General features: G+C 40.1%; 2 protein-coding genes across 9 annotated transcripts; both read right to left on the reverse strand.

Moving 5' to 3' along the window:
* Nucleotides 1–286: 286 nt before the first annotated feature.
* atf2 (activating transcription factor 2) lies at nt 287–19,409 on the reverse strand. 7 transcript variants are annotated; one of them, XR_006825668.1, is made up of 13 exons: nt 18,860–19,289; nt 18,636–18,708; nt 17,643–17,739; nt 17,437–17,555; nt 17,194–17,319; nt 16,582–16,760; nt 15,237–15,351; nt 12,380–12,472; nt 8,867–9,103; nt 7,860–8,066; nt 5,297–5,402; nt 2,685–2,776; nt 2,192–2,332 (listed from the first exon to the last, which is right to left on the reverse strand). XR_006825668.1 is itself a non-coding variant. In XM_046053882.1 (12 exons), exons 2-12 carry the CDS (start codon nt 18,681–18,683, stop codon nt 2,106–2,108), a joined length of 1,554 nt encoding a protein of 517 aa, XP_045909838.1. In that variant the 5' UTR covers nt 18,684–18,708; nt 19,329–19,409; the 3' UTR covers nt 287–2,105. The 7 variants fall into 7 exon arrangements, 4 of the variants coding, with proteins under 4 accessions (XP_045909838.1, XP_045909839.1, XP_045909837.1 ...); XR_006825670.1 differs by having other exon boundaries at nt 2,196–2,332; nt 2,705–2,776; XR_006825669.1 differs by having other exon boundaries at nt 2,201–2,332; nt 2,649–2,776.
* Nucleotides 19,410–20,510: 1,101 nt separating this feature from the next.
* atp5mc3a (ATP synthase membrane subunit c locus 3a) lies at nt 20,511–23,040 on the reverse strand. Of its 2 annotated transcripts, none has more exons than XM_046053868.1 (5): nt 22,985–23,040; nt 22,691–22,787; nt 21,824–21,898; nt 21,193–21,383; nt 20,511–21,078 (listed from the first exon to the last, which is right to left on the reverse strand). In XM_046053868.1, exons 2-5 carry the CDS (start codon nt 22,727–22,729, stop codon nt 20,964–20,966), a joined length of 420 nt encoding a protein of 139 aa, XP_045909824.1. In that variant the 5' UTR covers nt 22,730–22,787; nt 22,985–23,040; the 3' UTR covers nt 20,511–20,963. The 2 variants fall into 2 exon arrangements, with proteins under 2 accessions (XP_045909824.1, XP_045909823.1); XM_046053867.1 differs by having other exon boundaries at nt 22,897–23,016.
* Nucleotides 23,041–25,403: the final 2,363 nt, after the last annotated feature.

Consider the following 25,403-nt stretch of genomic DNA (forward strand, 5'->3'; position numbering starts at 1 on the left):
AAGTTTTTCAGTTCACATTAATATACAGAGTTTTGTGAGACATTTCATGTGAAAGCTGCAATGACACTGTCCTGTTGTAAACACTGCTAAAGCATGTGCTGAGGACTGGCGGGCTTGTCCACTACTGCTATTACTAAAATTATTATTGTTATTAGCATCTTAGTGTTAGAAACACAACGTGGAGCCATGTATTTGCCATTAAGATTATTTGCATATTCAGTTTATTTCCACCTGTTCTTCATTCTGGTGAAATCAGACTGGAGAATGAAATGGAAGCAAAGCTGGATTTTAAAGAGATATTAAAAGGTTTATTACAACAACTTATCAATTAAAATTTTATACAGAACTCTCACAAGTTACAAGTACAGTTTCAACACAGTATCACACCCCCCTTTTTTTTTAGCAGTTAAGTCCAGGTAATAACAAATAACCAAAGCTTTCATGAACTTAGAGCCACAACTCAAGTTGAAACAACTTGTTTAATGATATTTATCTGACTGAAACATTATCAAATAAACAGTTAAATTCTCGCAGAGAATTATCATCTCATGCAGATAGCACATAATAAATAAAAAAAAAAATCATACGTCAAGAAAACAATGTGTTAGCTTCTTGTAAAACTACATAGTAGTAAGCCAGTACAGACTAAGAGAAAAGGCAAATTGACTCCATGGTGTGATTTGCTTCATACTACTATTTCAATGAAGAAATGCTCACAATTCTTACAAGCAGTTGTAGTGTTAGTCTTATATACATGACATGATTCCAGTTCACATCTGAATGCTTTAACTTTCCATGACGATGTATGAAGTCAGGGAGAGGTCTATCCTAATGACGAAAACATTGTTAGGATCAGTTTTGAACTGCTAACAGTGTTAATGTGATCAACAGGGCTCAGCTACTGAATCCAGACTATTCTATAAAAAACTAAGTACATAACACCTAGAAAGATTACATACAATGTTACATTGATGTCTTTTTTGTTTTTTTTTTACAATGTTTTCTTAAAAACCTCATCTAGAATTGCAATCATGAAAACAGCATTATGTCCTTAAGTGTTCTGCATTAGAAACTAAAGCCATAAACAGTCACTTATAAAGCAGACATTATATAAAGCAAGATATTTCCTTACTGAGAAACTATGTTCATGAGACCTTTAGGGGAGGACAGCGATCAACTCAAGCAATTCTGCATCACCCAAGGCCCATTCTGCATTAAAAATGTACAGAAGTCATTTATACAAAAACATTAATGGCACTGAATGAAGTCAACATCACCATGATTGAGTAGTGGAAAAGGTACTGCAATCCTACAATCACTGTTTCAGGAACAATCAGACTACAGATGGAATGTTAATGAAACAACGCACATTTCTAACCAGCCCACCTCCTTAAGCCTATTTTTACAAGCAGAGGTGAGCGCAAACATTCAAACTGCACGATGCGACTAGAGCTGATGTCACTCACAGAAATGTTTTAAAATTTTTTATCTGATTCAGCCATTTATGTGTGTAATAGTGACAGTATTCAAATCGACTTCTAAAAAGCTGCCGGTTTTTAACATGTGGACTGTCAAACTCTATAAAGGTAAACCTGCCATCTCTCAAAATGTGCAAAATGGAAAAAGCTAATTATATACTTCAAAGGTAGTGACTGATCTTTAACTTCATCATAAAGATAGTGCTTAGAAAAGTCAAGAAAACAAACAAGCAAAGTAATTATAAATGGGCTACAACACACTTTGGTAATGTCTAACAATTCATTGATCAACCTCTTCAGGCTGAATGCTTTCAAATAAAAAATATATCAAGGATAATAAATAAACAAACAAATACAAAAACATTTTAGAATCATGTGTTTTACATCTTACACCTAAAGTGCATGTTCTTTTGTCTTCATCAATTCCAGAGAAAACATTTGCATTTTTAAAAGCATTGCCTACGGAGGACAAAAACGGACCAAACATAAACAAACCAATCAAGAATAAATTAAAAACAGTGCGATCCAAACTGAAGCTGAGAGAGAGAATCCATTTCCTCTGTTTGTCAGAGAGATTGAAGAGGCAACAGCACTCCAGTGTTCACGCTTGGGCACAGTTTGGGACGATCAACTCCCTGAAGGCTGAGACTGGGTGGCGCCCCTTCGCGGCTTGCTCTCCTCTGTGCTCTGGTTTGATGTGGCGGCTGCGGCGGCTGTGGACGGGGCGGAGACAGCTGGGGTCGCGGAGGAGGAGCTGACCCCGTTGGACGTGCTGACAGAGCTGTGCTGGATGGCCTCGTTCTGCGGGCTGCTGGGGACGGACATCTCTTCGCAGCTCTCATCTTTGTCAGAGACTGTGTTGGAAAATGAGAAAATAACCGCTTGTACCTTAAAAATGTTTAGTCTTTCTTACATTGCAGTTTTCTACTTGTTATAATCCAGGAAGGCTCGGGAAAGCTTTGTCACGTAGGCCTAATCAGATGTAAAACAGCTATTTGCATGTGGTGTATGCAAACTGTTTCATTAATCCTCATGATGCTACTTCTGCACCCTTTCCTTTAATTAAAGCTCCAATGTCAATTTAAACCCACATCATAAGGGTACATTACATTGTGGGGCATGTGGCAGTGTTTCCCAGCCCTAACTGCATTCTCATTTGTTTTTTGTTACCTTGCCAACTACTGCAGCGACAGATGATTACAGCACCTGATTTTAATGATGCTCACACTGGAGAGTAGGGAAGACTTGGAGTCGAAATGCCACCAGCTGTTAGGCAGTTGCATTGAATTAATTGGATCCTGATGGAGAAAAAAAAAGGCTCTACTCTCATGCTCTGTTTCGTAAAGGAATAAGGAGCACAGTGATAATTAATATTGTTAATGATATGAAGTCACTTGTTATGGCACTTTGTAATTAATGACTGGGTTTCGTGTTTGAAAATGTAAAAATACAGATTCCATAGCAAGATGAAGCAATTAAAGCGCAATACAAATGTCTTCACATTAGAGGCTTCATCCCCCCTTCTTGACTGGACTTTGACCGTGTGATTTAGTGCAAGTGAATGTCAAAGCCCTATAAACTGCCTTGCTGCTTTACTATGCAGAAGGTCAACCTCAGAATAAATCAGCTTGGTGGTTTTGTTCCATGTTCAAGTGAGCATTATTACTCCTAACGACATTAAGGGGCGGCTGGCTGATATATCATAATACTCGGAAATTTGGGTTCCCTGCACTGCCGGAGCTTCTTTCGGCTTTCTTGGTTCCTGAAGTGGGCTTTGCTGTAAGCAGATGGACGGCTTGTTGTGCCAAGTGAAAGCGTGTCTTGGCTTGTTTGTGGGGCAGTCTGGGTAATTTCCTCCCACCTGCCATGGCTGTGCCTGGGCAGGACGATGAAGGGTACTGCCAGCTCTGGAGGGCAGTGAGGCCTTATGGGATATGTAGTACCATGAACATGAAGGGTTTTGATGAGGCCTTTACAAGAGTGAGGGCCATAGATCAGTCAGAATTAAATAATGTGCTTAACTAATTAGCAAGATTGTTTCAGTGATTCCCTGCCGGGGGTACTCGTGCCTGAGGGTGTACTTATGCAGTTGCCGGAGGGGTAAATCTGTGGCGTAGAGCAGCTAATTTAAAAAACAAAACAAAAAAACCCCAGAAATACCTGGAAAAAAACCTGGAAATTACATGTTGCGATTGAAAGTGCGTGAAAACTGAATGTGATGGGAGAAACAGTTGAAGTACTTCAAATGTCTGGATAGTTTTAGCTAACTATTTTATTACCTGAAATAGTGACAAAGGTCAGAGTAGTGGAAAAAACTTATATGGCAATAAGTAATGGATAAAAAGTTCAAATAGTTGAAACCACTGGATTCTACCACCCTAAGTGGCAGTAGGCCAAAAAGACCAAAGCATTTACTGCTCATTTGTATGGAATAAATACTGTAACAATATCTACTTTTATTTGATCAATAGTGTCAAACAACATCCAGTTTAAAAACAATTCAAATGGACAAGTTTGGACCATGACGTGTGGTGTTGATGAAGACGTACTCGAGCTCATCTGATTGGGCTGTGGGGGGTCATCAGACAATGAATATTGGAAACCACTGGGTTATTTGCTTCTGCCATTCTACCAGACATTTATCTTCACCCTAACATTAGTTGGCTTCCCTTCCTGGCTCGTCTAAAACCTACCCCACCTGTCATCATGAGCCAAACTGATGAACTGGGGTATTTGGATGAGGTTATATTTTTCCAAACAGGGTAAAAAGTGCTCCAAATGTCATCCTTCACAAAGGTCTAGAAATGCAGGACAGACGTCCTCGGCAAACACACGAGAAAGATGACCCAATTCATCTGCGGTTCTTGCTTTAAAACAATCCAGACGATACCAAATGAGCCCTGGCTCTGACAGCCTACTTCAGCCTTGAAACCATCAGTCCCGTAATACACTTGACGTGTGTCAGTGGGATGGTTAGCAATAAGGGACGCATAATGAACAGCCCAGCTTGGTGGACACCCCACAACGAGAATGCTCTGCAGTCTTGTCAAGCTTGCTGCTTTAATGGACTCATTTCGGAGGCAATCATTGTCAATACAAGTCAGCGGAGGCGTTTAGAGCATAGTGGAGAAGTGGCTTGGAGCACACTAGTTCTCATTGCATACTGGCTCATCTGTGAGGGAAGGTGAGTTATGACCAGAAAACCAGAATGACAGAGACCCCGATCTAGGGAAACGAAGAAATATTGGTTATATAATTTTAAATGAGACCATGTGATGAACAGGAACTGGCACGGAGATGACACGGTAGGGGCTGACAACAGGAAATTTAAATGAAGAGGCTGCAAATGATAGAATCTTCGTAAATATTAAAATTTTCATAAAGGTGATCATTGTATGTAAGCTAAAGAGATTCAAAGTTAAGTAATTGTTGCAAAATCAGAGATCATGCTTTTTTTGGGCATTTCTCAACAACGCAAGTTTTTGGTTTCTGCAGACATTTAGCTTCATCTGACAAATGTTTATTTAGGTGTCACATGAGGAGAAAACTATTTCTTTCTTGTGGATACCACCTGTGGCCTCCTGAAAGGACTCGGACAATGCCCGCCCGTGACAATTTGTCTGAAACAACACTGTCCATAAATATCTAAACTTTTGTGAAGTTTAAAAAAACAAAAAAAAACAAAAAAGGATCTTATATGTCAATAGCTCTTTCTGTTTGGCCTCAAGTAAGACATGTCCTTCTAGCGGTTAGCTGGAGCTCATTTTACACACGTTTCACTGGGAGCCTCGGGCTGAGAATAATGGAGCATTACTCACTGTGATAGCCAGATTTCTTCTGCATGGCGGTTACAGGGCAATCTTTATGAGCCAGAAGAAGCTGCTTCAGCTGAGCCACTTCGTTTCTCAGCAGGGTGACTTCACTCTTTGGGAGAAAGGAGACATAAAGCAGCACTCAATAACATGGTCACTCTGGTAGCACACAGTGTGTCAGACTATAACATGAAGACAAAGAGACCACATGTGCATATAGTTTAAATCTGCAAAAATGATTTTAGTTATATTTAATTACAATGTTAACCTTAACCTTGAACTTGAGCCTGATACTGATATCTGAGTAACACAAATCTGATAACAATGTATCGGCCAATAATTACGCAACTGGTTCTTTTTTGGCTCACATTTAAGCCGATATATCTGCAAAAACAAAATATTGGCAAATGTGTCCGCTCGCCTGTCTTAATCGTTCTAGCTCTAGTCTGAACCCAAAAAAGGCAGCTAGATTAAGACCTAAGTCTGAACAGTATTCCAAACCACATTAACACATGTAAATATACTCCCATAACCTGCATGTATACAATCAATGCTCAATAAGTCGGCATATTCACCAAACAGTAGCTAGAATGTGGCTTTGTGCCCTCTCTACATGAATGTATCCACCACAGGCGTTTAATGGCAATTATTAATGGGATCACAGGGTTAAATTCCCAAGACCTCCTTTGTACAGTGAGCAGACACGACCACTACATTACTGCAGATAAACTCATGTTTTTCCCCATGAGAAACAGCCAACACAGGAAAAGGTAACAACATAACAGATTCAGAATAAAGTATGATGCACTTCTTCATTTATGTTTTTCCTGCACAATAATTACAGGCCTTCAGTGGCTACCGACCAGCACATTTGTCAGAGGTGAGCTGTTAAGATTGTCAGTGCAACTTTGTAGATGCTGCTGAGATTTACACTCTCGTGTCGTTACAGCTCCCATGGGAGCTGAGGATTTCTGCATGTCGTAAAAGGGAGCCACATTACGCTGAAGGTGACTTTATCTGGATTTAGAGCGACCAGGGCCCCGCGGAACACCCAGTGGCAGATTTAAGCTCCTTCTCTTCTTCTTTAAAAGGACTATGGGCGGCTTAATCTATTAGTCTAAAAGCAGCCAATTTATTTGATTCCATCTGTTTAGTCTTGCTGGTGCTGGCAGGGCTGAACTATTGTAAGACAGATTTAAACACAGCTGGAAGGAGTGGATGTATCACATGGAGCCAATGCCATATTTACTGCGCTTCCACCATGACTGCTGCCAGTTGCAGCCAATATAAACACCGGCGTTCCTTTAAAACTCTCCGCTACAGGGAAGCACGCGACATAGACTTAGACAAAAGTGTCGACATCCATTACAAAATACTGTTTCATCTGTTTCACTCATTTTACAACTAAGCAGTGAAAATACAAAGGGTTGATTTACAAATGCATTTACACAAGAGATGAAGTACAAGACGTCACAGTAATACCCCCACTGACGCTCTGGCTACAGTAACATCAAACTGCATCACACCTGAAATTTGAACCAAAACAAAACAGGACTTTTGAGAGTTAAACTTGTTTTTAACTTTGTGAATTAATCGAAATTGAGCAAATGGGCCTTGGGTGATGCTGGAAGCCCTGTGAGCTGCCTGGTCTGACACCTCATTAAAAAGCCAGTTAAGGATGATGTTAAAATAATTGTGCATCATTAGAGGCAGTTTCACTGATCAGCTGGGCCATGTCAGCATGGGGGTTTTAACAAAAACTGCACTGCTGATTAATGCCTTCATATAAAGCGCCCTTTTATTCTCCGCCACATGTTGTTCCCTTCTTTGTAGTTAACAGCGATGTGATCTGTTTATAACCCCATTTACACACCTATGCTTCTCCCTTCATCCGACTATATTTAAATAAAATCTCACCAAGCGCACCCATGACAAGTGGTGATAACTTGTTTTTGAACCTGATATTAATGACATGAACCCATTTATTTTCCACTGCTGTCTATCCCCTCCTCCACCATCCACATCTTACTCTGCTTTCTTAGAAAAATAAGACAGTGAGCAAATAAACACCACATCTCATTTAATTGTCTGGAACACCGATGTGCCGCACCCCCGGCTCACACTTATCAACAGAGACAGGAGATACATGAACTGTTTCGAACTTGTCAGCATCAGATCCTAATTGCTTCCAGCAAAATGAAGGTTCAAAAAGACACCTTTCCCTAAGAGATTTTTGAGGCCATTCAGTAAACTGCTGAGACAGAAGCGAAGACACGCTTGTGCGCGGCTGACATCTGGAGGATACATCTTTATTGACAGGGACATATCGATGTAAAGGGCTCACACACCGCTGCTGTCACACGGCAGCTCTTCTTAATCGGCTTTAATGACTTCATCACTACAGAAGGGAAAAGTCTGTGTACACACACTTACACCAACTGCACACGGTAATAGACATAGGCGTGCACATATACATACAATAACTGACACATTGATGCTTAAGAGCATTAAAACAAAGAAAGACAAAGTAGCTGTTGTTACATGCTGTGAGGGAAGAAGAAAAGAGCACCTGTAGTTGTCCGTTCATGGAGTTGAGGTCATCAGCCTTCTTCTCCAGAGACTGGACCCACACTTTCCTCTTTTGCCTACAGCGAGAGGCTGCAGCTCTGTTACGCTCCAGGAACTTGCGCCGCTTCTCATCGGGGTCTTCACTTGTGGTTCTGCGCCGCCGACCCCCTGTGCTTGGAGGGTTTTGCGCAGGGGGCACTGGGGAAGCCTGAACAATAATACAAAAACAATAACTAGCAGAACAAAACCACCACCACATCTTTAATGTGCTGCTGACATCACTGTGCAGCACTGAATATTGCACACTGAGTAACTGAACTGGTGTGGTTACTGTCAACAATTCTCATTATGTACATGTATTATGTGCTTTTACATGATGATCAAGAAAGTAATTTCACATTCACCTTATTACATTTATATTATAAATTTGACATGTGACAAAGAAAGATTTAGGAAAATCCAGCTTCATGTCATTTTAACATCATGATTAAACAACTGCCATATTAGGCTGTTGTGTGTACAAAAGGCTTTATAAAAGTAGGCAGGAATAATTCTCAGAATTAGCTAAAAGTTTGCTCACGGTGGGAATTGTTGGGTCTCTATAAATAATAAGAATGAGGTCTACACCTGCTCTATACGAAAGGTGCAATGAGATAACAATACATTCAAGCTGGATTTTGTTTGATTTCAGAATCTTATATAATCAGAAACTTGGTCAGTAAGATAAAAAAATCTGACCAGACATTTGATGCCAGCGTTCGGTACCTGATATATTTTGGTCGGTGCTGAGATTCAACATGCAGTCCTACTGTACATACGGTTTCCACTTCAGAGACAAGTCTAAACCAAAAGACATAGTAGTAAACGTCGCTTTGACCATAATAACATCTGATAAGAAACAAGGTGTGCATTCGCACAGATTGCAGACACACGTCTCCTCTATGGAACTCTGTTGAAACAGTCTGTGCAGTGAGCATACGCCTCTATACTGTAGTTGTGCTAACTTACAGGTGTCTCTGTGGTGGAGGTGGCTGGCTGCTGAAGGGAATGATGAGAAGGTTCCTCAGTTGTGGGCAGGTGAGGAGCCGGAGCAGGAGTCAGGACCGCGGTCGGGGCTGGAGTTGGGGTTGGGGTTGGAGCAGGAGAAGTGGGAGCAGCAGTGTGGGTTACAGCGCTACTCTGGACTTCACCGCCATCTCCATTGGTTACCTGAGGAAGCTGCTGGCTTAATGTGGCTTTCAGTTTCTGGTAAGAGAGTTTGGCACAGGCAAAAGTCATGACAAAATTGTTCATCCAAGGAAATGTCTGGTACAAGAGGAAGACTATATTCAATTATGTAAACATGGAGAAAGTGAGCTTTTACAATCGAATGTATTTGGTTATCTTATCCAGTAATGTGTAGTTTCAGATGGATTTTTTTTTTTTTATTAATGAAATAGAAAAATATTGGATCATGCTGTAGATTTCAGAAGGTGACTGGTGTTTAAGAGAGAGCGGGCTACAGTACAGTACAACTGCATTATTCTCTATAGTATAACAATATATAACACTAGCCAGTGATGGTTTTAAATTAGATTAGCTGTTATTTAGACTGGTATATGTCATTTGATACTGATTAGCTCAAAACAAAAGATATCGTTCTATCACTACTAATTAACAAAGACCGCAACTATAAATTAAAAAGTCAAAACTGTTTTAAAAAAAAACACAACACAACAACCGGATGAACCCATAGCACACTCAGCCAAACTCTAACACATTCAGCAATGTTCTGAGAGCTACTGTAATTTGTTGAAATGCACGTTTGAGATTGTGGACCTGAGCCACTGAATTACAAGTTGCAAATGATGGATCATTTTGAACACAAACCATTAAATAACAGAAGGCCTTTGGCAGCTGTGTTTGAGAACTTGAAATGAAACGGGAAATCTAAGAAAAAAAATAAATAAATACCTTAACGTCTTATAAATGTGTGTGCAGAAAGAAGCTGAGAAAAGTAGTGCCTAAAGATGGCCAACACCAGACCTAGCATGATTAACATCTTGCTTCAATGAAGGTAATGAGTTTAGAGCAGTCAGCAGAGAACATGAAGAGAGAGGTATCACTGCTGACATTATTATCAAAGATGGTTACTAGACTATGTTAAAGATGGAGGATATTTCACATAGTCTAGGACCCATGCTAGACTATATTATTTATTTATTCATTCACCATTCTCTATTTCAGTGCTGTTGATACTGTTATATTGTAGATACTGTATACCAAATCCACCTACCTCAAGTAATTACTCCTTCACAAAATACTTACTAAATTATTCCAGCATCCTTTGCACTATGCTTCATTGCACTGTGTACATGTATGCATGTATATGTATCTGTATATCACATCCACCTCCGACATGTACATACTCCTGCATCTTTTGCACTCTGCTCACTGCACTATTTGTCAATGTCTATATTGTTTTTGTTCATAGTGTGTATATTTGTGTTGTCTACACTGAAGTCTGTGTCTGATTTTATTTTATTTTAATTATTGTAATTTTGTATGAGTATTTATTTTGTAAGAACATCGTGAGCAATGTACAATCTAGAATCAAATTCCTCGTATGTGTTCACATACCTGGCAATAAAGCCGATTCTGATTTCTACAAGTACTTTGGTATTTCATTCCCCCCCAAAATTAATGTATATAAATGAAATCAAATAAGTCAAGAAAAACTAAAAAGAAATACTGTAGTAGAGTAAAAACTCATTTTAAAAACTAGAACTAAAATAACCTTGCAAACACACAACGCAAAAACTAAACTGTCTGATGCACGCATGTAACACACTCCTCACATTTATTTCTGAACATTGACCAAGACTGCATACAATACACACGAACACAGCCCATTCACAGAAACTATTTCTCTGGCGCCCATGATTCACAGGCCAATTCCTCTAGTATCAAACACTGAGCAAACAAGGTGAAAGTGAATGAGCCTTTCGAAGCAATAACAAAGTGAGAGGGAATACATTTACATGAGAAAACAGAGGACCACATTATTCTAACAACTACCTTTGCCAGACCAATCTATCTACCAAATTAGTTTATCGTGTAATACCCTTCCAGAAGCTCTTCTGGCAGAAACAAGATATTATTCTCTTGGAATGGCCCATAGAAAGAGGGAAAAGCCAGTCAGATTCATATTTCATCTCTGCCACGGAAACCTCATCAGTGTAATAACCCTCCATCTCATGGGTGTTATTCAACCATCTGCTACTATATTACTTATCTTTATTTTGCAACTAATTAACAGCATAATCTTCTAAATTCAGCAAGTTAATTATCATTATTGTGGTCTTTGCAGCATCATCAGTCCTTGTAAAGTGCCGTATCCGCACCCCCTGAGAGCCCGTGGGGGCGGGGAGCAGGCAGGTTGAGCGGGGGTCTGTTTTCTTGACGCGGGCTCATTAGGTGTTTGCTGATGAGCTGAGTGCAGTGGGAGGCACTGGGAGTAAGAGGGGGGACGCAGGTCAGGCAGGATTCTGCTGAACAAAAGGTTCCATGCAGGGTGAGGCCGACTTAATGCGCCTTGCTGAGCGTGTGCCAGGATGCCCCCAGCTGGCTTTCACCAGTAGCCCCCTCCAGTTGGCCCCGGTGACGGCATGCTGAGCACAACGCTGTCTCCACGTTTGTCATCTCTCCGTACCCCATGATCCCCAACAACCCCCTCCCTTCCTCCATCCTCCCCGCCAGTCAGGATCAATCCTCCTCTCCGCAGTTTATCTGTTAATTTCCACAGGTGGAGCATGCTGCGAACACTTACAGGTTCTGTGATCCGTGCTTCATCACATTGCCACTGATCTCCCTCACAACACTTCATATCCCTGCCCTTCAACTATCTCTTCTTCTACAGTAGAACTTTGGTACAACACTGCCATGACCGCCTTCTCCTCACAGAGAAATGTTTGGAATATTTTTTTTTTTAAATTCTGAATCAGTGGGGCAGCAACTAAATATTTTTTTCCCATTATTCCGATTCATCTGCCAAATATTTTTCATTGATTAATCACTTTGTCTATAAAATGTCAGAAAATTGCAAAAAAATGCCTGTAATAGTTTCCCCAGAGTCTAGAGTACAGTTATTCATAATCTTATTATTATTATTATTATTATTATTATTAGAGACGCTAGAACCAGCAAATGTTTAGCAATTAATTTTCTGTCGCCCGAATCAACTTATTGTTGCGGCTCTATAAAATCAGTAAAAACATAATCACATTTGAAAGAACTTTTAAATGGTAAAATCCAGATGGAAAGTCCCCTGTTGAAAGGGGGATGGTAATTATAAATCTAACACAGTTTTGGGAGTACTTCACACCCAGCCTCTCACTACCACCCTCATCTGGTCAAAGAAAGTAACTGCTAGTTTATGGTCAAGCTCACTCATTACTTTGGTTGTTATTATTTCTCTCAGATGAGAAATCACAGACTCAACATGGAAATAACATTTGATGTAAAAGAAGAGATAATTAATACCAGCTTTGCTTCTGATTGGGCGGGCTGTGGCTGTGGCGAGGAAGGTCCTGGGATCCCGGGGACATTAGGCACTACGGTGACAGGTCTGACAAGCTGACGGCAGAGACAGAGACAGATCAGCACAGAGAAAATTAGTCTTCGGCAGTAAAAAGGCCCCCCCCCCGCACATAAACACGCACACCGCCACGGCAGGCTCTCAGAATTTCCTCATATCTCAGCCTCATTAGGTTGGATGGCCTGTTATTTTGTGGAGGCAGCGCCACATGGAGATGCAGAGTGCACGCTAATGAACCTCTGCCTGCCTGCGTGAGAGCATATGGACAGGGAAGCTGATAAGAGGATGGAGAGACACGAGTCGGAAGGCCAGAGCCAGGCCTCCTCTCGCCGCCGCTGACAATAAGACAGAGGGAGGTGGGGAGAGGTGGAGAGGGAGTGAAAGAAAGGAGGGGATGGGGGGTTGATCGAGTGAAAGGGAGGCCCACTGGTACTCGTGTTCTCCATCTACTTTTGCCCTCCTTTACTTATCAGCGGTTTCCCGATCCCCACAGACTGGGAAAATAGAGTTTTTTTCCCTGCTGTGCCGCTATCAGGAGATAATCATCTGCTGCTCAGTGTTCCACATAGACAATCAGGACAACAGTGAACAACAAGACAAGCTTCCACATGGGGCAGTTAAAAAAAAAAAATACCAACAAGACCATCATTTACAACATATTTCCTATATGAGACATTGTCATGGGTTGCAGTTATAATTTGTTTGCAAAACACATAAATTTCTGCTCTGCCAGGATTCAGGAGCGTTAATTCTAGCGTTAATTTGTGCAAGAACAAATAGCAGTGAAGTATCCTGGACTGGAGCCTGTTGTGCCTTAGCCAAATCCTGCATCTTTGCACACAGTTGTACCCTCCATCCATCCATCATCAACCGCTTATCCTGCATAAGCGGGGGGGGGGCTGGAGCCAATCCCAGCTGACATCGGGCACAAGGCGGGGTACACCCTGGACAGGTCGCCAGTCCATCGCAGGGCCACACATAGACGAACAACCACTCATGCTCACACTCACACCTAAGGACAATTTAGGGTAACCAATCAACCTAGGCTGCATGTTTTTAGACGGTGGGAGGAAGCCGGGAGCACCCGGGAGAACATGCAACCGGGGTTTGAACCCACAACCTTCTTGCTGTGAGGCGACAGTGCTAACTACCGCACCACCGTGCCGCCCCAGTTGTACCCTGAAGTCAATTATTTCACTCACCCTCCAGAGCTCTGAATTGACTGCCAAATCTGAGGTGCCAAAGTAGTAAATAGCAAAGAAAATATATGGTATTAATGTATCACCACAGCGTTACTGTTGTGTGAATGTCACTTTAAAGGTCCCATATTATGCTCATTTTCAAGTTGACACTTTTATTATGTACAAGCTCTAATGTTCAAAAAACTGATTATTTTTCTCATACTTTAGCAGCTCTATTCACCCTCTGTCTGAACACTCCATTTTAGCACTAGAAGCCCACTTTCTTCTGATAGGACAAGTTCCCGGGAGCCTCCTGAGTGGCAGCAACTAGCTGGCGTAGCACTTACACGATGTGTGGATCTGGCTATTCAAGAATAGGCAGGGACCAATGCTTGCCTGCACCGCCTCATCCTCTTGCCAGTATGACATCTATAATAACTTAGCTTGGAAAAAAGTGAAATGGGGCACTGAATTTGATGTATTTACTGTTCAACCACAAATGAGACAAGAATTAGGTTTGGAAAAATGATAAGATGCTGCTGGAGCTGAGTAGGGGCTCTCTGAAGCTGCTGGGAGTGACCAGATTGGGCATATTCAGCTGATAAGGGCAGCTACAGTTAGCAGTAGCTAGCGGTTACTGTAGAGTTAGCAACAAGTAAAGCTATCTGTCCATCAGGAAACTACCTAAATCACAGAGAGTTGAGGAAGAGCAGCCAGAGGACATTAGAGGGGAAACCCAGAAAATATTTAAATTTCCATCATAACCATAAAAGCACTTTATGTGAGACATCCCGAATAACCTCCAGATCTAGCTCAGTGATGGTATGACGGCTTGGTGCTGTGTATTCAGTACCTTTTCAGTGGGTGGGGCCGTCTATTGCCCTGAAGGACTGGAGGAGGTCCTATGCTAAACAGATCCCTCTATGATGTCATGAAGTGAGCCAAATTCAAACAGTGTGTATGCATACACATAAAAACATACACATACACAGAAAAAGCAAGGGGATGTTTCTTTTCGCCAGTTTGGGGGTCTTCAGACACAACGGGGACACATTTAAGTTGAAATGACATGAAAAAGTACATTTTGCATAATACGGGACCTTTAAAAGGCCTTAAATTTTAGTGGTGTGATCAACTGTCTATACAACCTTTCAAATTTAAAATGTGAGTAAGCATCAAAGCTTTTAAGTAATTCAACACAGTCTAGTGATCTTATTTTTCTACACCCTGGACTAAAATAGTAACCTAAAACTCCTTGGCTTGAGGAAATAAATGCTTTGGTTCATTAGTTAGTTCATTCTTGTCCTTGCATATGTCTTAAACAGCAGACGACAAAACAATCTCCTTGATAAAACTATCTGCAGATGAAGATCATGTGATATGATTGAACAGCTACTGAATGGACCTTGAGGTGAGAATTTTTGTCAGCAACACTTTCTTACTTACTTACTTTAGTGCCATCACCATATGTTCAGTGAGTCAAGGCCACTGCATGCATTCTTAATTCTCAGATGGTTTCAATGAAATTGTCACCAAATAAAAGAAACAGTCTCATTTCAAAATTCTGTCTCTAACACACTAAAACACAGAATTAGCATAACTTAACCAGCAGAAAACTCACAGGGATTGTAGTTGGAATATGTACACTTGAGCTTGTAATAGATGCAGGTATAGCAACTGGCATGGTCTGGCCGTTAGGCAGCTGTAACAGTACAGGGAAGGTGCCAGAAACCGGGCTGGAGGGGGAGAGAAAATAAATCTTAGTCATTATCACAAAAATCACAATCTGTCACAAATTAAAGACAAGGATGGCTACTGTTATAATATACCAACATTATGACATAATCAGGCAACAACATATGGAAATTAAGTGGAACCAAAACAAAATCCAACTCAAAATACACCTTCTGCATAACAGGTTCAAGCAACATTATTCACATTAGACATCAGTCTTGCCCAGATATGGACTTCTGGTTTGGTAAAACACCTGGAATTATCACTAAATTAATCTTGATAAACAGATATCTACATATGAATTCACAATGGGTAGGCAAGGGACAAGGTTTTGGTATCGGAAGTGCTCTGGTTTCCGTTTGCAGTCCAAGTGGTGTTGACTAATCACTTTTCACTGCAATTCGGGCAGTAAACAATGACTGTCGCACGGAAGAGGAAGTCTTGGCCTGAATATACATTATCCGATATCCATTGGCGATACCAAAAGCCCAGAAACATCGCCCATTGTCCCCAGAGGCAAAAACGTCATCAGATGATGTCCAATGGGTTTTGAGACTTACACCAAGTCATCTGTGTCTGGAACATTCATTAAAATACAGGATATTTTTACCTGTGTAAACTTGTCTTTAAAGTTGCATCTGGGCTATTACTTCTTACAATTGCTTTCAATTTGAAGCTGTTATTTTACAACCAAAAACTTTACAGGAAATATGGATCCTTTGTCCATCATTGCTTTTTGATTTTTTGAGTGGGTTTGGTTAAAAAAAACAAATCACTTAACCAGCTTAATTGTTGAGGTATGCGCAAAAATAATTGTTTGGACAGAACTTTGACCTACAGAACTTGCTGTAGCCGTGGCTCAGTTGCACAAGCAATGGATACGGATATCGCATGTACACATGGCTAGTTTTTCTTTGACTCATCTTTCTCTACAGCTCAGATGTGATAGGTATCTAGTATGCCACCTGCCAGCGACATTTGAGCACCTTATCACTGAAGTGGAGCTATAAGTCCATATTTGAGCAATGCTGAACATTGTTCTTGAAGACGGGGTTTATGAGGTCTACAGCAAAAAGTAAAAATTCCTGCAGAATGCAAATAAATCAAAAACAAAACAAGCACATGCCTCATGAAATATGATCTCACCAAGACAAAACTGCACAAATATATATATAAAAAAGATGACTTAATAAATCTATGATTTTTAAAAATTGATGTTTTGAGTTACTTACACTATAGGCCTATTAGTGGATGGGACTTGGGTAATAACAGAGCTAGATGTTGGTGATGGGAGAGCTTGCTGTATTACAACATTAGCCTCTGAGGTTGCTAGAAGTACATTGGGAACTTGGAGGGATGCAGGATGGACTATAGTGGATGCTGGCAGTGAGGCTGGCTGCAAAGATATGTCCTGAAAACATCATACAAGACCTTAGCTGCAGGAAGTGTTTAATGAAAACCAGATTCTTAAGTAAATGGCTGTAATAAAATGATGCCCACATTCATCATATTCATCTCAAAATTAGGAATAAAATAAATAAACAAATGGAAAAATTGTATTAGTATACGTCACCTCATATTTCCCCTGAATTTCTATAGATAATAATTCTGTGCAGTACTGTTAGTATTTGTTTTCACAGAATGAGACAAGTATTATCACTGAACGATGAGACAAAGTAAACAAGCAAATACTTTTGATCTGATCACTTTTTAAATTCATTCAAGTCAGAGTAAATTGCCAATCAAAGAAGCAGGAGAGAACCTTTCATTCACTCTTCACGACAGCCATGTCAACGCTCTGTGATTAGCACAACTACCAGAAACAGCTTATTTAAAAGCTTTACCTTGTCGTCATTCGTAGTAGATTCAGGGTGAGGCAGAGGGCTATCTCGATGTGCCTCCATAGCTGTGGGTTCCTCAACTTTGTTGCGTATGATGGGCGTTGCAAGAGGTGACAAATCCAATGGTAACTACAGATAAATGAGAATAACTGAAGTGAATAAAATGGATCAGAGACATAAATGCTAACTATGGGACAAACTGAAGTTAGACGAAAGGCTGACTAGGAATTTGACAACAACAACAACCTTTTTAATGTCATCTTCAGCTGCTTTTTTAAAGTCATGGTCGAACGGACTTGCAAGTTCATTGAAGAGTCCAACCTCCTCGCAGTTCTTCAAAAAGCGGGTAGGTGTAGGGGTTTGATCTGTGGTGAGGGAAAACCTTTCAGTGTGAAGACTGTAATGTAAAGAATCAATTTACATCAAAATATCTCAGCTTCAAGAGCGCCTACCAGCAATGATGACACTGTCATTCCTTGCTGGGCCAAACTTCAGGGTCATCTCATGTTTGTGTTTGTGGACAGCCAAGTGATCCTCATTTGTAAATCTCTATGTAAGGTTAAAAAAGAAAACAGACAGGACAATGAGACAGTATTTGTATAGATATGATCTGGAGCTTCTGTCAGTTGCAGGCAGCCAATTTAAAAATCTTTACTTTCATTGCTAAGATTAAGACAATTTTAACCAACATTTAACATTAGTTGCTGCAGCTGTCATGACACTGGAGCAGTGATAGTTATGACAGAGTAATTTTGTCCACATTTACATATTAATGAGCGTAGACTTAATGTTAGGAACACCTCTTCAGTTTATACTTACTTATACAATGCTTAATTCAAACTCAGATATAGGGAGTTTTTAAAGGATGACACCAGCAGTTTTAAGACTTACTTCCTCTGAATTTGATGCCTTTTGGCCAAGACAAAATAAGAAATACATTACTGAATAAATACAACAATCCCCCCCATAACTGAATGTCTGGCAGTGTGGAGAAAAAACATTATGTAGGGAAACACTGAGACATGAAACTGAAATTAATGTAAGAGCAGTTGAATAAGTTTAACATGGTAAATCATGCAAATTAAAAGAAATTTTTTTTTTGTACTTTGTTTATTAATCTGCACCACTAAAGAACAAAATCAACTGGGTTTGGCATTGGTCGTCCTCTATTCTAGTTCATATTGTGCTCATATAGTTGACCAACTACCACAAACTAAGTGACACACAGAAAACGGGGTCAGGTAGTATTCCAGTATGCCAGTACATGATTGCTGATTGGTTTGTGGGTCTCTGTACAAAATATAACGAAGCTAGCATTTATAGTGTGCAATGTACACTGATGATGGGAACCCAGAACAGGTTGATCCAGGCATAGGCTTATCTAAACACAGGTTAACTTGAAGTAGTGGCACAAAGTGACATGTGTGATAACAGAGATCACTTACCTGTCCACACCCAGGAGCAGTACATTGGAAAGGTTTATCATCACTCATAGTAAGGGATTCCTGTTATGTCGCCCTGAAATAAAACAGGAAACAGCACAAGCAGGAGTTAAACAACAGACCTAAAGATGTGCGTTAATGAGTGTACCAAGGGTTAACTGTTATATAAATAACACTAAGGGTCCTTCAAGATGTAGAATAAACTTTAATAATTTCAGCAAACGCACATAGCTGTTACCGGCTAATGTTGAAGAGGCACGGTCAAGGTGAAAGTCCTGAGAAAGGACAGCTAGAAATTTGGACAAAGCATATCGATGATGGGCGGTTGCTTTGGTTGTTTACACGTCAATGTCATCATAAAAGGCGCTGAATTTTCGGTCTATTTATTTTGGTTTGAATGCGCGACTGAGGATGACACCCTGAGCTGTAAATTACGTTACAATAGTTCATCATGAAAAGGAGTCACGGAAAGAGTGCGATTATCTGTTTCCAGTCGCTTCCATGGACGAGCCTGAGCCCTGCGTTAACATATAACCGTCGCCATATTTGGACCTAAATATCACTGTTAACAGAGCAGATGTCAACGTTTATTTCGAGGCCGTTTCATTGTACCGGAACACAAGCCCATCGTAGTGCTAGAAAAAATGCGTTTAACAGCTTAGTACCCCTTCACTATCAGTTTATGTGGTCACTTACCCCAGCCACAACCCTTGATTTCCCAAATCCCACGTATGTATCGAAGTATCGCGAGAGCATCCTGAAAACTTCCGTAGACGTCACATTTGGAAACAGCCTGTCCTCCTCAAGCAGTCTTAACAGATATACAGGAATTTAATTTAAAGATCCCCTCCAGACATGTTTTAAGACATATGCAAATACTCTGCTTTGAATAATAATTTGTGTATGATCTAGTTTTTGTCACAATTAAGTTTAATTACCTCATTAAACATCCTTAAAAACACACAGCTCCTTTTCCCCCATTAAAAAAATCCAGAATCTGAATATTAAAATGTTTTCAATTCAGAAGTTTAATTGGAGAACACAGTGTATCCTACTTTGCTGAAAAGTCCATTCTTTATTTGTATGTTCTGGAGGCTTTAAGTTTCCATATTACCTGGCCTCCTTGCATGGCTGTTGATATATTTAATTTGCTAAAGTGCATTGTGGTAGCTTGCTTTAACTTTTAATATTAGCATCCCTGGTTAAGGCTTATTTGTTTTATAGCTATTAGGTATACATTCATGGACAGAGGGTTTTATCTTATATCAGGCCAATTTGCTTTCAATTTATTAATATTCTATTGTTTTATTTTCTTTAATGTTACCATATTTTAACACCCATTTAATTATCTGTTAAGTTCTGTGTGTAGCACAAAGGGACTACAAACTTTGTTATACAACCATGTGTTGTATAATGACAAATAAACAACCTTGTAACTTCATGTGACATGCTAAACGGGTGTCTTGTTTGACATTTACCAATTCTGTGATTTTGTTTTGAATTTGCAAGTTTGTCATGGATCCATTGGTGAATTTTTATAACTTATATAGTTAGTATATAAAAATCATAAAAAAGCCCATCACCAGTTCCCAAAGCCACAAAGTTATTGTCTGACAGACCAAAAAAAAAAAAAAAAAATCTGTTTACAATGACACAAAATTGACTAAAAGAAAAACAATCTGTATGATGCCCACTTTGTACTGGGGAAGCTGCTACTAGCAAATGTTGGGTATTTTTGCTTGATTGTTCCAGCTGCAACTAAACTCCGTCCAAGCCAAGCAGCCTACATTATAGACAGAAAGGTCAGCTGACTACAATTGGTCAGTTTTTGTAACATCCTTGCTGGGATTTCCATTAAAATAAAGTCAAAACCCATAATATAGCTCAATTGTCTAGATTTATTCAATGTCATTTACAAACGCAAGCATTCACTTGCTGTCTAATTACAGTGCTATTTAACTGCAGCTGAACCAAGAATTCAGTAAGGTGGACCCCAAAAAGCTTGCATGTGATGCTGAGAAAACAAGGCTGATATGGCAAGTCTAAGTAGCTGCTTGAGAGAAAAGACGACATTCATGAAAACGGACTGCTTTCTGTAATGTTAGCATGATATTCCAGACATAAAAGCTACTGCCAGTGTTAAATAATCAAATACATGTACTTTAATCACGTAATTTCTTACATTTGTACAATACATGTTTTTCTTATTTTGACAGTGTCTGAAAGACTTGAAAATGTACATTTCCATGACACCCACACTGAACAATTTTGGTAGCCACAATAAAATATGTAGTCACATGTGTAATGAAAGTGTTGTTTGATAGCAGAGTTTTACATAGCAAACAGGATAAGGAAAGCGACCATCAAACAGAAGAGTCCCATGGCTTCGGACAGGGCAAATCCCAGGATGGCATATGAGAACAGCTGCTGCTTAAGAGATGGGTTCCTGCAAACAAGAAATAACTGTCAATACATCGATGAAAAAACAAAGCACAAACCAGAAACTTACATTTATGCACGTGCATTTTAATTGTCAGGATGTATGCCTGTAAAAACAAACCTAGCATAGCCGATGATGAGACTGCCAAACACTGTCCCAATTCCAGCTCCGGATCCAGCGACTCCGACTGTGGCAGCTCCAGCTCCGATAAACTTGGCGGCGGTGTCAATGTCCCTGCTGATAGCACTGGTTTGGAAGCCCCTCAGTGTGACCTGGGTGAGGGGGCTCTGTGGCATCACAGCAACACTGCTCTGGGGCAAGAAGAGAAACTGAAAACCTTCACCTTTAAAACCTATACCATAAGATATGACAATCCAGTTGACATACAAAATAGTGCTTACTGATTAAACAGGTAAATTCATTTTTAGTAACTTTACCAAACCCAACTATTTTCCATGTTAACCTTAACATGGCAAAGAGTTTCACACTCAAATAAAAACCGAATTCAATACTCTAAAAAGATAGTAATTGGCTAAAGAGCAGGGATTTTTTTTGTATTTTTGAGGTCTTGATTGTTTTGGCTGTTAATACCAATTTGAAACTGACACATTGTGGTTTAAACATTTGTGGTAAACATTTGGCATTTCTGACATTTTATAGAGTAAGTGACTAGAAACATCACTCAAAAGTAGTTCTAGGTAACTAAGTGGCTGAATGACAGTTGCAGTAGAAAGCCTGAACTTAATCTTACCTCTGTTTTGATCTCAGGCCTGGACAGCACTGAGGCAGAGAGGGGTCTGTAAAGAGCCCGGGAACCAGCACGGACCTGCAGCAACATCACAGTTACAATAGCAGTACATATTTAGTTAAACACACACACACACAATAAGACACTAAACACACTGTTGGTAGCTATTCACAGCCTGCAGGAACACCAGCAGGTGGAAGGTACCTTGAATGTCACTTGGTGACAGTCATTCACTGTATTGATGACCTGTGGCCTTCAATGATCTGCCAGTACAGTCTGTGATGTCAAAGTCACTGCTGGCAAACTACAATAAATACTGACAGAAATCTACTAGCATTAACAAAACGTCCAATTGTGGTTTAATCTGGTTACCTTGTTACTATCTAGTAGAAAGAGAAATATGACCTTGGAGAATGAACAACCACGAATGCTTGATCTATTTTGGAGCCAGCAATGCCTCAAACGGATACGGTGATCATTTGTGTCAATTGCACAGCCCCGTGCATGAGTTTTCACGTGAACTCTGCACTATATTCGCTAACAAAGGCTTGTAATGACCTTAGCTAACGTACGTTACTGAAATTATCCGCTATGAGCTAAACAATGGCACAGTAACAGTTTCTGAAGATAATTTATATGCACATTATTTATGAATATTAAAGCTAAATTGTCACCGTCTAAAACTCTGTCATTAAGTGATTTAGCATTAGCTAGCTAACCTGTTGGCCTAGACTGCAGATACCCTTGGCAGTCTGCTAACGTTAACGTTACAGTCAAGTTCAACCAGAGGCCCACCGGATTTACCGGTGATATTAAGAAAGCAGGACTCAAATTCAAAGCACGAAAGCACGCCGCAGAAAACAAACTTACCAGAGCCGGCGTGGAGACGAACTTTGCACAGGCGTACATTTTCTATTTTAGGTTGTTTTTACGGGTTTGGTCAAATCTGGTTGAAGCCCGGGTCTCTCTGAGGGAAGACCGGAGATAAGTAAGGTCAAACGGGTGTAAAAATGCTCCACAGACAAAATAAAGGCATTCATATGTACATTCACATCCATTCTGCATGCTGTCCTCACTTGTGCGCTGCAGCGTGAAATTTAGAGAGAGGATGAAAGAAGATTTAGAGAGAGGTAATTCTCATTCAAACTGCCATTACACACTTACCGACTGCAGAGGTCGAACTACAGTGGAGGAGTGCGCATGCGCGGTGTGACGTTTGTAGAGGCCCGGATGATGACTGTGGAAGGTCGTTTCACTCAAACTTTATTTAACATGTTCATTCACAACTACTTCTTTGTTTACACACTGTGTTTATAGATGTAAATTGATGGATGGACTTTAAGTGTGTAAATAATACCATTTACGTGAGTTACATCGATGGAAATTGATAGCTGCTCTTGGTCTGACTCTACTACAATGTTGACCGGGAAAAGTGTTAGCAAGTCAAACATATTTGAATTTGAAAAACAGGTAGGCTCAAGAGCACATTAACCCACCAAGGGTCCTGAGGGGCCAAGAATCTATTAAGAATATGCACCATGCAAAGCTTGACACATGTGGACATCAGAGGTAACTACAGGATCCGCCTTAAAGTGGTGATATTTTCTTATTGTCAACAAATCCCATGAGAAGTGTACACTAAATTATGGAACATATTTTCCCAGCAGTAGGCCTACACTGCTTAGCTTCTGTGACGGTGCTCTCTGTTTCTCCAAACTTGGGAACAGCTGACTGCCATCTAGGATAAGTAGGCTACCTCATACAGCCCCACTTAAAAAAGGATCATTTGATTATATATTGTGCTCTAGTGGTGCATATTTCCAATCATCAATCATCTGACATACAATAAATCTGTTACCTCTGGGGACCCTGGGGCAGGTTGGTAATCGCGCATTAGGTAGGTTTAGCTATGAGCCTATGCACTTGTAACTAAAATAGCCAAAGATGTTTCAAACTAAACCCCTGCAGGTTAATTTGGAGTCCCAAATAGCAATATACTGGTTGTTTTGAGAGGCTGGGCCCCAGGATAAGCAAGATGTCTGTTTTGCATCAGCTATTCCTTGCTTATTTTCTACAAAAAAAACTTTATTTCAAGTTCTAGTGGAGATCTCAGATACCAGATGTCAGGCTTAATTTAGGGGAGAAGTGCATAACATTGAATATTTCTAGGTATAACCTTACACTACTGTAAGATTTTATAAATGTTGTTGTTTGATTCCAAATCCTACATACGACTAAAGTCAAAGCTCACAGTTCTGGCAATTGACAATTGTCAATAATGATTTGTTTCAAAGCCAGGATGCAGGTAGAACTTTGTCTGCTGGCAATAATGCCAACAAGGCAAAAACGTGTTGCCATGATCATCTGAGCCATCCTCTGTGAAACAAGAAAAAAAAAAGAGGCGTAGATGAACTCCAAGGTGGCTCAAAGATGCGACAGTATTGTTTGTCTATTTAGCAGGGAGAATTGGAAATAAGCTAGCTACGTTTTATTGCATTGAATACATTGTGAAGAAGCTGAAAGTTGTTATACTGGAAGTTGAAATAAGTTAGTCAAAAGAAAAATACATGGAAGAAGGTAGTAGACTACACAGCTTAATCATAGCACGCGTCCTTAAAAAGTGAAAATTTTGAATTGTGAATGATTTTGATTTCTCTTGTGAAATGGACCCAGGAGCAGTAAAAGATAGACAGACAGAAATTAAGTTGAAGGGGAGACAGACACACAGAGACAGATAGAGATACAAGCAGTCAGAGAAACAGGGACAGACAGTCAGACAGAACAGACAGAGCATTTACCCTGTTAATTATCAAATTACACCTTTGTGTACACAGTAGCGAAGCACTAGCCTACAAAAACATGAAGCATTATTGGTCACTTGATAGGCACACGGTCTTGTTATCATAACGCTGTTAGCATTAAAAATAAGTACTTTTTTAGGGTTGAATAATTGATAGTTTTCAAATCGAAATAGTGATTTGAAAGAACGCGATTAGCTAATCGTGAAGACGGCGATTAAAATGTAGGTTAATTATACAGCACATCTGACCCGTTTTCAACAGTTTTACAGATTCATTCCGTTGTCATCCTTGTGTGACAGACCTACTAACCAATCAGAGCAGGCACAGGGCGTGGACCTTTTACAACAGCAAACGAAACTAAAGAAAAACATGTGGATTAATGACCTCTGCCGAACAAATACAGGCGTCAATTCACAGTGAAGTGTTTCATCAGTTAGCATGCCCTACGTGTTGTTAATTTAGGTCGGAGCGAGGTAACCAGTATGGAGCGATCCATTTTATTTATTTACATCCACATGGAGCCTTTCAGAATAAGAGCGTTTTGCCTGCCTGATTTTGCTCACGTATTCAGATTTGTTCGATACAAGATTTGTTCGGTTGTTCTTGATTTTTGTGTTTCTGCCATGGTTATGTAGGCCACGTAGTTACATTGTTTATTTTTTTGACTATTTCAACCAAGCGACAACCTCCTGTTCTCACTTCTGATGCAACCAGGAAGTAACAAAAAACTGCAATTCATCAAGTGGCCACTTGAGGCTGACTGCAGAAGGCAGTCGTGTTAA

The sequence above is a fragment of the Micropterus dolomieu genome, linkage group LG07 (assembly GCF_021292245.1).
Source record: "Micropterus dolomieu isolate WLL.071019.BEF.003 ecotype Adirondacks linkage group LG07, ASM2129224v1, whole genome shotgun sequence".
NCBI classification, from domain to species: Eukaryota; Metazoa; Chordata; class Actinopteri; order Centrarchiformes; family Centrarchidae; genus Micropterus; species Micropterus dolomieu.